The sequence below is a fragment of the Oryx dammah genome, unplaced genomic scaffold, assembly GCF_014754425.2.
Source record: "Oryx dammah isolate SB20612 unplaced genomic scaffold, SCBI_Odam_1.1 HiC_scaffold_9, whole genome shotgun sequence".
Taxonomy (NCBI): Eukaryota; Metazoa; Chordata; class Mammalia; order Artiodactyla; family Bovidae; genus Oryx; species Oryx dammah.
Window position 1 is genome coordinate 55,058,605 of NW_024070193.1, and position 14,369 is coordinate 55,072,973.

Below are 14,369 nucleotides of genomic sequence, written 5' to 3' on the forward strand. Positions count from 1 at the left end.
GGCAATGAGTGGCAGTTTATCTGCCTCTTATTTCATTCTGTAGATTTCATATTTAAGTGAAATCAAGCAGTATTTGTCTTTCTCTGTCTGCCTTATTTCACTAAGCATAATATCCTCCAGCTCCATCCATGTCATTGCAATGGCAAAATTTCATTCTCTTTTATGGCTAATATTCCATTATGTGTGTGTGTACACATATACTTTTTTGCATGTAGTATGAAATGTCATTTCACTCTTTCATATGTAACTGTCCAGCTTTCCCAGCACCACTTATTGAAGAGAATGTCTTCTCTCTGTTGTATACTCTTGCCTCCTGTGTTATAGGGTAGTTGACCACAAGTGTGTGGGTTTATTTCTGGGCCTCTATTCTGTTCCATTGGTCTACACGTCTATTTTTGTGCCTGTACCACACCATTTTGATTACTGCTGCCTTGTAGTACAGTCTGAAGTCAGGGAGCATGATTCTTCCAGTTTTGTTCTTTTTCTCTCAAGATTACTTTGGCTATTTGGGGTCTTTGGTAGTTCCATTACACATTTTAGGATTATTTTGTTCTAGTTCTGTGAAAAATGTCATGGGTATTTTGATAGGGATTACATTAAATCTGCAGACTGCTTTGAATATTATGAACATTTTAACAATATTAATCTTTTATTCCATGAACATAGGATATCTTTCCATTTACACTTATTCAATGTCTTATAGTGTTTAGAGTACAGGTAGTCTTCTACCCTTGGTTAAATTTATCCCTAGGTATTTTATTCTTATTTGATTGTAAATCAGATTGTTTTCTTAATTTCTCTCTTTCCAATAGTTCATCATTAGTGTTTAGAAATGCAACAGATTTCTATATATTAATCCTGCATCCTGCAACTTAACTGAATTCATTCAATAGTCCCATTAGATTTTTGGTGGTATCTTTAGGGTTTTCTACATATAATATCATGTCATCTGCAAATGGTGACAATTTCTTCTCTACTTTTGGATGCCTCTTTTTTTCTTGTTTAACTGCTGTACCTAAAACTTCCAATAATATGTTAAATAGAAGTGGCAACTGTAGGCATACTTGTCATGTTCTTAATTTTAGATAAAAACCTTTCAGCTTTTCACAACTGAGTATAATGTTAGCTGTAGAGTTATCATAAATGGTCTTTATTATGTTGAATTGTGTTCCCTCTGTAGCATATTTGTTGAGAGTTTTTATCACAAATGAATGAATCTTAGGTCCTATCCACAGTGGCCCATGCATAAACTTGAGGTGAAGATTAGAAAGGCTGTTAATTTAAGTAGGTGGGATGATACCCACGTCAGTGAGTCACAGGACAATTTAGAAAATAAAAACACTACAGTACTGAAACATGTCTGAGCCCAAAGGGAAGAGTGGGCATGATTCAACATTTTCCTCCAAAATAAATACAACCTTTGGCCTTTACTTCAAAATAACCCTGTTTAATGAGTGAAACTTTCAATAAATTGCCCTTACGGGCTTAGAATTGAAGAAGCGTTTAAGACAAAATGACATTTTGAAAAGAGATGGCTTGTCCTTGTTTATTTGACTTTCCCCCGTTCCCAGAACCCTCTTGCATATTTATCTTCTTCAGCCTCACCCAGCTAGAAGCACTGGCAGGATACTGTTTTTTTCCTTAGTTGGGATGAAGGCTTCTCTCACCCTCCTCATACCCCCCATCACTTTGAGACAAGCATAAACCATCCTACTGTGTGTCTGCTTCTGCCTTCAAGAGCCCGCAGCCCCTAAATCTGTACTCCTCTGGAGGTGAGATCTGAATGTTGATTTGGATAGTACTTAGATGTCTTGGAGCTTTCCTGGTGGCTCAGAGGTTAAAGTGTCTGCCTGCTGCAATGCAGGAGACCTGGGTTTGATCCCTGGGTTGGGAAGATGCCCTGGAGAAGGAAATGGCTATCCACTCCAGTATTCTTGCCTGGAGAATCCCATGGACAGAGGAGCCTGGTGGGCTACGGTCCAAGGGGTCGCAAAGAGTCGGACACGACTGAGCGACTTCACTTTCACTTGGATGTCTTATTTCTTTCTTCTATTCCCTTACCTTTTTTACCAGGCTGTAAATTCCTAAGGACCAAGACACAGATTGAGTTTTATGTCTTAATTCCCTCCTGAAATTATGTCTTATACATAGGTGGCTTTCAATAAATATGAGCTGGCTTGGATTCAAGCAAGAGCTGAGCACTGAGAATCAGTTTGTTCTCAGTAAGGATTTACTTTGACCTAAGTCTTCTCTTCTCTAAACTGAATGGGCTTCTGAACTGGATGACCTCCATGTCCCCGCTCCAGAGCTGCCTGTAGCCCAATCCGATCAAATGATGGTGCTCTCTTGGTGCCACGCCTTGAGGTGTGTATAATATAATGTGGTGTGACAGGGTCTGCATATGACATAAACCGCTCCTTAGACAATGTATTAGTCCACTGACTCTCCCTTTCCAGCCGTTTTGGCTGCCATAGCAGGTGTGGCTGGCAGCCTGCCTAAACCCCTCTTACTGAGCCATAGGCACTAGCCCCCAGCTGCTGCAGGCATTGGGTCGTAAGGGCACACGCTCTCTCCCTTCTATGGAGAACTGCCCTTGGCTAATAGGAGCTTCCTGGCCTGGAGATTTCTAGAACATGACAGCCTCAGCCCTGGGGGCAGTCTGAAGCCAATGACAACATGAGAGTCTGAACAGTCTAAGTGTCTTGCCTCTGGAGGATATGACTGTGGTGCAGTTCATGTCTGGATCAGGATCAGTCCCGGGATCAGGCTGGTGGCAGTGCAGGTGGGGAAAAGTGAGACTGTGGCATTTTCCTCTTTGTGCCCTTGATTAAATAATATGAAGAACAGCAGAGAAAGCAAGTCAAAGGGTAGGTCAGAGAGTGCCATCTTTTAAAATACCATCTTTTAAAAATTTGGGGACTTCCCTGGCAGTCCATAGGACTCTATGCTTCCACTGCAGGGACCACAGTTTCAATCCCTGGTCAGGGAACTAAGATTCCGTGTGCTGTGCACTGTGGCCAAAAAAAAAAAGAAAAAAAAAGGAAATACCTCTATGAAAAAAGAATCAGGGAGCTTAGAGAGTAAGATTAAGTTTAGCGCTTAAAACAAAAGTGCTAACAATATGCATCATAAGCAGGGATATTGTTGGTTGTGCCTGCCTGGATCCCATCACAAACTAGAGGTGAGGACTTGGAAGAGAGAGGGCAACACTTTGTGCCTCAGTTTCCATATCCACAGCACAAGAGAGAGTGCGAGTGCCGCCACCATCACTCAGCACACTGCTCCCTCAGCACCCGCAGGGGCCGGTCCCCGGACCAGAGGCAGACGGCAACATCCGCGGATGCCCAGTCTCCCACTTGATCCTCTGTATACGTGAGCTTTGCATCCGTGAGTCAAGCAGCTGTAGATCATAAACTCAATACAAGATCTGTGAGCAGTTAGAGCCAGGAATGCAGAACTGCAAATGCCAGTGGGAGGTACACTAACTGTCAACTGATAGCAGGTGGAAGGTAAACCCGGAGTCAGGGGTGTGATGCTGAGATGTGTGTGCGCTCTGCCCCAGCGTCCGCAGGCCCCAGCGGGATCATGCTTCATCTGTTCCCCAGGTAACTGCCTGGGGCTCACCAGCTCCCTCCACGTCCTGTCTCACTTGCTGTTCCTTCTCTCCTAGGCCCTTCCTGCCTTCTTTTCCCTACAGACTGCTGAACTTGGATTCCTCTTCAAGAGTCCAGCTGACCCAACGGTTCGGTCCATCCCCTGGCTAACACCCCGCTCCCCCAGCAGGACCACCTGCTGAGATCAGCGGGGAGGGGGGTGGTGGTGGGCGGTGGGGGACGCCCACCACTGCCCAGGGCTAGGTACACCAGGGACACCCTGGGATCTCCTTGAAGGCTTCAAACAGTTGCCGCTCTAGGAAGGTTCTAGATCTTGCTGCTCTTCTTTCCACCCCCATCCCAGGCTCCCCTGAGGGCCAAGGCCTCAACCCTACCCCTTGGCACTCTTTGTCTGGCTAGAGGCTGTCAGAAGAAAAGTCCACATCTCGAGCTCTGGTGCTCAGAGGGGCCTGGGCAATAGGGATGCTCCTCTTAAAGTCAGCATCTGGTCCACAGCTGCTGTTTTGATCGTGGTTCCAACTTCACAGAGCTGCAAAACTGTTGGCAGTTTTCCCCAGAGCGGAACCCTTTTATATCTGTCTTCCTTCCAAATTATCCTGCCTCAAAACGCAGGAAGATGAAGGTTGCTATCCCAGGCTCTCTTCACTCCTCTCCCACCCTCTTCCCTGCCCCCACCCCACTCCTTTCCTTTTGATTCATTTTTTTCTGCCTCACAGGCTGCAGCAAGCTGAGTTTGTTTCTTGTCGTCTTGTGAAAATACTTGCTCAGCTGGCTGCTGTGTGTCAGCTGCTATTCAAAGGCTGACATGGCAAGGGGTTTGAAAGTCAGGCGGCCTGGGGGCCAGTTTGGCTGGGTGACATGAATACTGCCTGCCGTGCTCCCAGAGAGGGGCCCTGAAAGGACCCACCTTCCTCTGCCTCCCACACATTACACACAAACTCCTGCATGGACACCAGACGAACCAAAAGCCAGGACAGAGATTTCTTTGTAAGAGAGCTAGTCTCCAGGTTTGTCCTGGAGAGATGGTGAGTTCATGACTTACTCCTTTATAAAACAATAACACACCAGCCAGCTCCTTCCATCTTGTTCCCGAATCCTCAAACAACTCTGAAAAACCTGTTTTCTTGGTTTTTCTGTTGCATACTTCCAGATGACCTAAGTCTCTGAAATAACAGTCTCTGTTATTAGCTATGCCCAGCTTGGTTTTTCTTTCTGCAACCATCATCCCCAGCCCTGATACTGACACACTACTTGTCTTTCTAGCATGTTTTGTTGTTCAGTTCCTAAGTCATGTCCGAGTGTTTGGCAACCTCATGGACTGCAGCACGCTGTATTAGGTCTTTATTAGACACTCTGTCCTTTGAGGACAAAGATTTTTCTCACTGCTGCACTCTCAGCATTTACAAAAAAGTTTATATTGGTCTATAGTTGATTAAAAATGTTGTACTAGCATCAGGTGTACAGCAAAGTGATACATTTATACATATATAGGTATCTATTCTTTTTCAATTTCTTTTCCCATTTAGGTTATCACAGAATATTGAATAGAGTTCCCTGTACTATACACTAGGTCCTTCTTGGTTATCTATCTGATACATAGCAGTGTGTATATTTCAATCCCAAACTCCCTATTTATCCCTCTCTATCCCCTTTTTCTTTAATAACCATACATTTTTCTAAGTCTGTGAGTCTGTTTTGTAATTCATTTGTATCTTTTAAGGTTCCAGGTATAAGCAACATATCATTTGTCTTTTTCTGTCTGAACTTATTTTACTTAGTATAATCACCTCCAGGTCCATCCATGTGGCTGCAAATGGCATTGTGTCTCTTTTTCATGGCCGAGTATTATTCCATTGTATATATGAACTACATATTCTTTATCCATTCACCTAGCAATGGATATTTAGGTTGCCTCCATGTCTTGACTATTTTAAATAGTGCTGCAATGGACACTGGGGTGATACCTATCCTTTTGAACCATGGTTTCCTCCAGATGTATGCCTAGGACTGGGATCGCTGGATCATATGGTAGCTTTATTTTTGGTTTTGTAAGGAACCACCATACTGTTCTCCCAGTAACAGTTCAGGAGGGTCCGCTTTTGTCCATAGCCTCTCTTAACATTTATTGCTTGCTCTGATTGGTGTGAGGTGCTATCTCTTTGTAGTTTTGATTTGCATTTCTCTAGTGATTACTCCTGGAGAAGGCAATGGCACCCCAGTCCAGTACTCTTGCCTGGAAAATCCCATGGGCGGAGGAGCCTGGTGGGCTGCAGTCCATGGGGTTGCAAAGAGTCGGACATGACTGAGCGACTTCACTTTCACGCATTGGAGAAGGAAATGGCAACCCACTCCAGTGTTCTTGCCTGGAGAATCCCAGGGATGGTGGAGCCTGGTTGGCTGCCATCTTTGGGGTCACACAGGGTCGGACACGACTGAAGCGACTTAGCAGCAGCAGCAGCAGTGATTACTCCAATCCTTTGGCCACCTGATGCGAAGAGCTGACTCATTTGAAAAGACCCTGATGCTGGGAAAGATTGGGGGCAAGAGGAAAAGGGGATGACAGAGGATGAGATGGCTGGATGGCATCACCAACTCAATGGACGTGAGTTTGGGTGAACTCCGGGAGTTGGTGATGGACAGAGAGGCCTGGCGTGCTGCAGTCCGTGGGGTCACAAAGAGTTGGACACGACTGAGCGACTGAACTGAGCTGAGTGATTAGCAGTACTGACCATCTTTTCATGTGCCTTTTGGCCATCTGTATAGCTTCTTTAGAGAAATGTCCTATTTAGGTCTTCTGCCCATTTTTTGATTGGGCTGTTTGTTTGATATTGAGCTGCATGAACTGTTTTTGAATTTTGGAGATTAATCCCTTGTCAGTCTTGTGGTTTGCAAATATTTTCTCCCATTCTGTGAGTTACCTTTTCATTTTATTCATGGTTTCCTTTACTGTGCAATAGCTTTTGAGTTTAATTAGGTCCCATTTATTTTTGTTTTTATTTCCATTACTCTAGAAGATGGATCTAAAAAGACATAGCTGTGATTTATGTCAAAGAGTGTCCTGCCTATGTTATCTTCTAAGAGTTTTGTATTATCCCGTCCTGTCTTTAGGTCTTTAATCTACTTTGAGTTTATTTTTGTGTATGGTGTTAGAGAATGTTCTAGTTTCATTATTTTACATGTAGCTGTTCAGTTTTCCCAGCACCATTTATTGAAGATATTGCATTTTCTCCATTGTATGTGTTTGCCTCCTTTGCACAGATTAATTGACCATTGGTGCATGGGTTTATTTCTGCCCTTTCTCTCCTGTTCCGTTGATCTGTATGTCTGTTTTTGCGCCAATACCATACTTTTTTGATTACCATAGCTTTGTTGTATAGTCTGAGGTTAGGGAGCCTGATTTTTCCAGCTCTGTTTTTCTTCCTCAGGATTGCTTTGGCTATTCTGGGTCTTTTGTGTCTCCACGCAAATGTAAAAAATTTTTATTCCAGTTCTATGAAACATGCCACTGGTAATTTGATAGAGACTGCACTGAATCTGTAGATTGCCTTGGATAGTATAGTCATTTTGACAATATGTCTTCCGATCCAGAAACATGGTGTATCTTTCCATCTGTTTGTGTTACCTTTGGTTTCTTTCATCAGCATGTATAAAATTTTTGGAGTACACGTCTTTTGCCTCCTTAGGTAGATTTATCCCTAGGTATTTTATTCTTTTTGATGCAATGATAAATAGGATTGTTCCTTTAATTTCATATTCTGGTCTTTTGGTGTTAGTGTGTAGGAATGCAACAGATTTCTGTGTATTAATTTTGTATCCTGCAATGTTACCAGTTCATTGATGACCTCAGATAGTTTTCTGGTAACATCTTCAGGATTTTCTAGCTCTAGTATCATGTTATCTGCAAACAGTGATAGTTTTACTTCCTTTCCAATTTGGATTCCTTTTTATTCCTTTTCTTCTCTGATTATAGAGGCTAGGATTTCCAAAACTGTTGAACTGATGAGAGTGGACATCCGTACCTTGTTCTGATCTTAGAGGAAATGCTTTCAGCTTATCACCATTCAGTAGGATGCTGACTGTAGGTTTGTCATATATGGATTTTGATATGTTGAAGTATGTTCCCTCTATGTCCACCTCCTGGAGATTTTCATCATACAAGAGTGTGAATTTTGTCAGAAGCTTTTTCTCTATCTGTTGAGAGGATCATATGGTATGATGGTTTATTTATATCATATGGTATGAGAGTTTACTATAAGAAACAAATTTATTCTTCAGTTTGTTAATATGATGTATTATGCTGATTTATTTGCAGATATTAGGAAAAAATCCTTGCATCTCAGTAGTAAATCCCACTTGATCATGGTCTATGATCCTTTTACTGTATTGTTGGATTTGTTTTGCTAGTATTTTTGTTGAAGATTTTTGGGTCTATGTTCAAGAATGATATTGGTCTGTGATATTCTCCTTTTCTGATATCTTTGTCAGGTTTTGGTACCAGAGTGATGGCTTCATAGAATGAGTATGGGAGTGTTTTTTGTTCGTTGGGAATTTTAAAATCATGGCTTCAATTCCACACTTGTGATTGGTCTGTTCATATTTTCTATTTCTTCCTGGGTCAGTCTTGAGAGATTGTACCTTTTTAAGAATCTGTCCATTTATTCTAAGTTGTCCATTTTATTGGCATATAGTTGCTGGTAGTAGTCTCTTATGATCCTTTGTATTCTGTGATGTCCACTGTAGCTTTTCCTTTTTCATCTCTAATTTTATTGATTTGAGCCCTCTAGTTTTTCTTGATGAGTCTGGCTAAAGGTTTGTCAATTGTGTTTATCTTTTCAAAGAACTAGCTGTCGAGTTTCACTGACCTTATCTATTGTTTTCTTTGTCTCTATTTCATTTTTTACTGGTCTAATCTTTACGATCTCTTTGCTTGTACTGTAGGTTTTATTTGTTGCTCTTTTTCTCGTTGCTTTGGGTATAACCTCAGGTTGTTTATTTGGGATTTATCCTATTTCCTGAGATGAGACTGCATTGATATAAGCTTTCCATTTAGAACTGGTCTTGCTGCCTCTGTTCTGCACTGTCATGCTTTTGTCTTCATCTGTCTCTAGGTATTTTCTGACTTCCTCTTTGATTTTTTCAGTCAGTGATTGTTTAGTAGCATGCTGTTTAGCCTCCACATGTTTTTGTTCTTCACAGTTTTAATGGAATGCTCTATAAATATCAATTAAGTCCCTCTGGTCTAAGGTGTCATTTAAGGCCTGTGTTTCTTTATTTTCTTTCTGAATGATCCATCCATTGATCAAAGTATGTCACTGTCAATTTCTCCTTTAATGGCTGTTAGTATTTGCCTTATATATTGAAGTGCTCCTATATTGGGCGCATATATATTTACTGATTACCTGGTGGCTCAGACAGTAAAATCGTCTGCTTGCAATGCTGGAGACCCGGGTTCAATCTCTGGGTCGGGAAAATCCCCTGGAGAAGGAAATGGCAACCCACTCCAGTATTCTTGCCTGGAGAATCCCACGGATGGAATATATATGCACATATATATGTACATATATATAAATATATTACAATTGTTATATCTTCCTCTTGGATCGATCCCTTGATGACTATGTAGTGTCCGTCTTTGTATCTTGTAACAGTCTTTAAAGTCGATTTTGTCTGATATATGTATTGCTACTCCAGCTTCCTTTTGATTTCCACTTGCATGGAATACCTTTTTCCACCCCCTCATGTTCAGTCTGTATGTGTCCCGAGGACTGAAGTATGTCTTTTGTAGACAGCACATATATAGGTCTTGTTTTTGTAAGCATTTAGCCAGTCTGTGTTTCTTGGTTGGAGCATTTAATCCAGTTACATTTCAGATAATTATCAATGTATATGTTCTGTTTTTGCTATTTTACTAATTGTTCTGGAATTGTTTTTTGTAGGTGTTTCTTTCTTTCCTTTCTCTTTTCTTCTCTTGTGATTTGATGACTTTAGTGTTGTGTTTTGGCTGGGCTGCTTTATTCGTGTGTATCTACTGTAGGTTTTCGTTTTGTGATTACCATGAGGTTTGGATACAGCAGTCTATATATAAACAAGACTGTTCTAAGTTGCTTGCCTTTTCATTTCAAACACATTTCCAATATCCTGTGTTTGTGCTCTCCTAGTCTCACAATCACTGGTTTTGAGATCATATTTGAATATGAATGATTTCCTACCATTACTGCATGTCTGCCTTTAATGGTGAGCTTTGCCATTTGTAATTTGCTTGTTTCTAGTTGTGGCCCTTTCTTTTTTGCCTAGAGAAGTTCTTTTAGCATTTGTTGCAAAGCTGGTTTTGTGGTGCAGAATTCTCCAGCTTTTGCTTGTCTGTAAAACTTTTGATTTCTTAATTGCATCTGAAAGAGAACGTTGCTTGTAGACTGCTTGTAGATTCTTGGTTGTAGACTCTTTCCTTTCATAACTTTAAATATATTATACCACTTCCTAAGAGTTTCGGCTGAAAAATCAGCTTTATAACCTTATGGGAGTTCTTTTGTATGCTATTTGTTGATTTTTCCTTGTTGCTATAAAATTTTCTCTGTCTTTAATTTTTGTCAACTGGATTATTGTGAGTCTTGAGTGTTCCTCCTTGTGTTTATCCTACCTGGGACTCTCTGAGCTTTCTGGACATGGGTGACTGTTTCCTTTCCCATGTCAGGGAATTTTTCAGCTGATATCTCTTCAAATATTTTCTCAGGTTCTTTCTCTCTCTTCTTGTGGGACCGTATGATGAAAACGTTGGTGCGTTTAACGTTGCTCCTGAGGTCTCTCAGACTCTTCATTTCTTTTCATTCTCTTTTCTTTATATTCTGTTCTATAGTAGCGATTTCCACAATTCTGTATTCCAACTCACTTATCCATTCTGCCTCATTTATTCTATTCGTTTGAGTGTATTTTTCATTTCAGTATTTTATTGTTCATCTATGCTTGTTCATTCTTTAGATCTTCTAGCTCTTTTTTAAGCATTTCTTGCATCTTTTCTATCTGTGCCTGCATTGTTTTTTTTGAGATCTTGGATAATCTTTACTGTTATTACTCTGAATTCTTTTTTGGGTAGATTGCCTATCTCCACTTCATTTAGCTGGTCATCTGGGGTTTATCTTGTTTCCTCATCTCAGACATATTCTGCCATTTCATTTTCTGTGATCGCAGTTTGTGTTCCACAGGCTGCAGGGTTGTAGGTCTTCTTGCTTCTGTTGTCTGCCCCCTGGTGGATAAGGCTGGTATAAGATGCTTGTGCTGGCATCCTGTTGGGCGGGATTGGTTTCTTCCCACCAGTGCATGAGACTGGTTCTTGTCCCTCAGGTGGGCAGAGCTGTGTCAACGGGTGTGTTTATTGGGCAGTCACATGCTCAGGAAGTTTTTAAGCAGCTTGTCTGTTAATGGGTGAGGCTGTGTTCCTACCATTCTGATTGGTTAGCCTTTGGCATCCCAGAATTGGAGCCTATAGGCTGCTGTGTGGGGCCAGGTCATGGTGAAAAAATGATGGCCTTTAGGAGGGCTCACAGCAATGAGAACTCCCCAGAACTATTCCACCAGTGTCTCTGTCCCCACAGTGAGTCACAGCTGTACCCCAGCCTTGCAAGAGACCCTCTAATACCCTCAGGCTCTTATGAGGTCACTGCTTTTCCCCCTGGGTCTTGGTGTGCACGAGACTCTATGCGTGCCCTCTAAGAGTGGAGCTTCTGTTTTCCCCAGTTCTGCAATCAAACCCTGCTGACCTTCAAAGTCAGATGTTCTGGGGGCTCCTCCTCCTGTTGACAGACCGCCAGGCTGGGGAATCTGATGTAAGGCTCAGAGCTTTCATTCCTGTGGCAGAACCTCCACAATATAATTGCTTTCCAATATGTGGGTTTCCCACCCAGCAGGTATTGGATTTGATTTTATCGCAACCACACCCCTCTTACTGTCTTGTTATGGGTTCTTCTTTGTCTTTGGACCTACAGTATCTTTTTTGGTAGGTTCCACCATTTCTTTTTTGTTGATGGCTCTCAGCAGTTAGTTGTGATTTGGGTGTTTTTGTGAGAAGGTGGGAAGCTCACTACCTTCTACTTTGCTGTCTCCTGAGAATCTCTGCACCCTTACCATTTTGAATAATGCCTGCCACACAGAAGGTACTCAAAAAATACAGGCTGGGTGAAAGAAATAATGAATTGATACATCTTCAGAGAAAAAGGGTAAAGAAGTTATCTCAGACTTTAAGGCACCGAGGCATGTGAGGTACACATGCTACAGCATTTAACAGCTTTGGGATTCCATTAACAGACTCACAAAGTCCACCACTGGAAACATGCTGCAGTGAGGCCACCACTGAATGTTCCCGCCAGGTGCTTTCAGAAAGGCTTCAAGTCAAAGGCCATTATACAGAGTAGGACTGACTACCCCTTCCACAATAATAATGGTAATCCTAGCTGCCACAGACTAAATAAGCTATCAATTCTGTAGTAGGACATTTAGGGTCTGTGGGCCAGAGTCAGACAACAGAGCTTTGATTTCTGTCTCCACTATTGTACTTCTTGAAGCCTCAGTTTACCCACCTATAAAATGGGGATAGTAACAGCACACCCTTCAAAGAACGCTTGGTAAGTGGGATGAGTGGTTCCATAATGCTATTGCTTACATAATGGTAGCTATCATTTCTTGGTGGCCTTCTTCATCTGGACCAAACCTACTTCCACCAGAAAGCCTTTCACTTTTGACCACCTTCTTCACTTATGACAATCCATGTCTTGAGCTCCTAGGTGGAATCTTGCGGTAAGAGAGCTGGACCAGCTTGCTTCCAAAAGGTGCTCTTACTATGTCTGCACGTTCTCATCTAAGAAGAATGTGGCTTCTCCAGTGTCATGCTTCCTCTTGCTCATGTTCCCTCCGCGCTGCTTGCACAGAGAAGACATTTCTGAGGCTCACTGTTCCTTCAAGAGGTGATTTAACCCTCTTTGCCTGACCCTGCTGTCACACTATCTTTAGCCAACCTGGGCACTCAGTCTGGTGTACCCTGCCTCGCCTGCAAAAAAGTCTCCTTCAGTGTTCCAGGCCTGGTAAACAGCACAAGACAAAGTCTAGTACTGAGTCTTGTGATAAATGCAGAAAAAAGCAGGCAGCACCTGGGCATCCAGGCCAAAAGTTTGCTCTCAGCCCTGAGAACAGAATGCGGTCCTGTTCTCCAGGGAGGAAAGCTGGGATTTCACATTCTCCCTCTGCAAGAGAGCTCCTTGATGCCTAGACTGCTGCTTCATTCAGTCAGATGTCCAGCTCCTCAGAATAACTGGGAGGGAATATCAGTGGATCTATTTTGTGAAATAAAATATCAATCTATAACTCACCACACTGAGGTGAGCATTTTCCACATTTCCTTTTCTGAAATGAGACTGTCCATGAAAAATACAGTAATTTCTTAGGTTGTATTTCAAGTTATACAAAGAAGTTTAAGCTTCAGGAAGGCCTTTTATATCCTGCCCTCTGTATAAACTAAAGCCTAATATCCACTAGAGTGGTATTACCTATTTTATGTGTAAAGAAAGAAATGTGTCTGAAAATGCAAATATTTAAAAAGGAAAGGGGGGAAAAAGCCTGTTTCATCAGTGGACAGCAAGCTTCTTTACGGAAATCTGTGCTTGTACAACAGGGAAGAGGCAACACATCCTAACTCCCTTTAGAAGGTCCTAACTTTAATGTACCTTCTAAGAAGCTCTTTAAGTATAAAAGTCTCGGAAATTAATATTAGGCTGAAAATCTGCCTTTGCAGTTTTTGAGGCACACATACATGCAATAATAATAATAACACTTTTAAAAGCAGGCAAAAGAAAGGGGTTATTAACATGTGAGTTCATACACTTAGTCAAGAGAAGGGCTGAATGCTGGACCAAAGTGAGGATAGACAAATTACTTTGATTTTTGCAGCCTGATGGGAGAAACCGTACTGTGGGCTTAAGATCAAACAAAATGAGAACTGGGATGGCCTCTTTTCCGGTTCCCCAAAGCCATCTGTTCTTATCCTAAAGGTTATGAGGCTTACTGAACAAACAGGACCCTGTTCCTTCCTTGGGAAAACTTGTTTATACTGTATCCGTTTTTAGATCTTGTAAAAGCTGGTGAACTCGGTTCTTCCCCACCAGCCAGAATTCTTCCACAGTCAGCAAATATCAACAGGAAAGGGCTTCAGTCATTGATAACTACGGAAGCAGGGAGCTCAAATCAGGCCTTAAGAAGGGGGACGGCAGAGACAGTCTCCAGCATATGTTCATAGAATGACGAGCCGTTTTGAAAGGATGAGAGAGATACCAAAATCTAGGTGAATTTATTCTGGCAGTGACGGCAGCATTGTCTCCTCCTTCACAATTCACGCTGGTCTGGTCTAAGGATTCATTTTGGAACTGTCAAAGCTTCGAGCGGAAAATGATTCTCAGTGACTGAAACTTGGTTAAACAAATTTCACTGTGCAAGGAAAAATTCAGTTACTTTTGGAATACTGTGGGGGAAGACATCTCATGCAGAAAACCAGAAAATAACTGGGTTAGCCAGACAGGAAGTGCTATGTCCTGTGCAGAGACTCAGGGATATGGGTGATAGGACAGCAAGGCTCCCAGCCTAGCCCATCCTGGAGAGTCAGCTAAGGAAGTTCTCAGCAGGAGGAATGATCAAAGCCAGCAATGGTGACAACCTAATCCACCTGGAGCAAAATGCTGGAGAGTCTGGCCCAGTGACCAAAACTGACCCAAGTGA

General features: G+C 42.1%; 1 protein-coding gene across 2 annotated transcripts in view; it reads right to left on the minus strand.

Annotated features, from left to right (window-relative positions):
* The window catches only part of TGFBR2 (transforming growth factor beta receptor 2), an 89,006-nt gene that overhangs the window by 6,733 nt on the left and 67,904 nt on the right, over window positions 1-14,369 (minus strand). The window contains exon 6 of one of the 2 annotated variants that reach the window (XM_040246331.1): window positions 9,518-14,029. The exons of the other annotated variant lie outside the window; for it this stretch is intronic. Coding sequence (XP_040102265.1) covers window positions 14,010-14,029 — 20 coding nt within the window. The 3' untranslated portion in view covers window positions 9,518-14,009. Of the gene's footprint in view, window positions 1-9,517; window positions 14,030-14,369 lie in introns of those variants that run through there. 2 annotated transcript variants of the gene reach the window in all.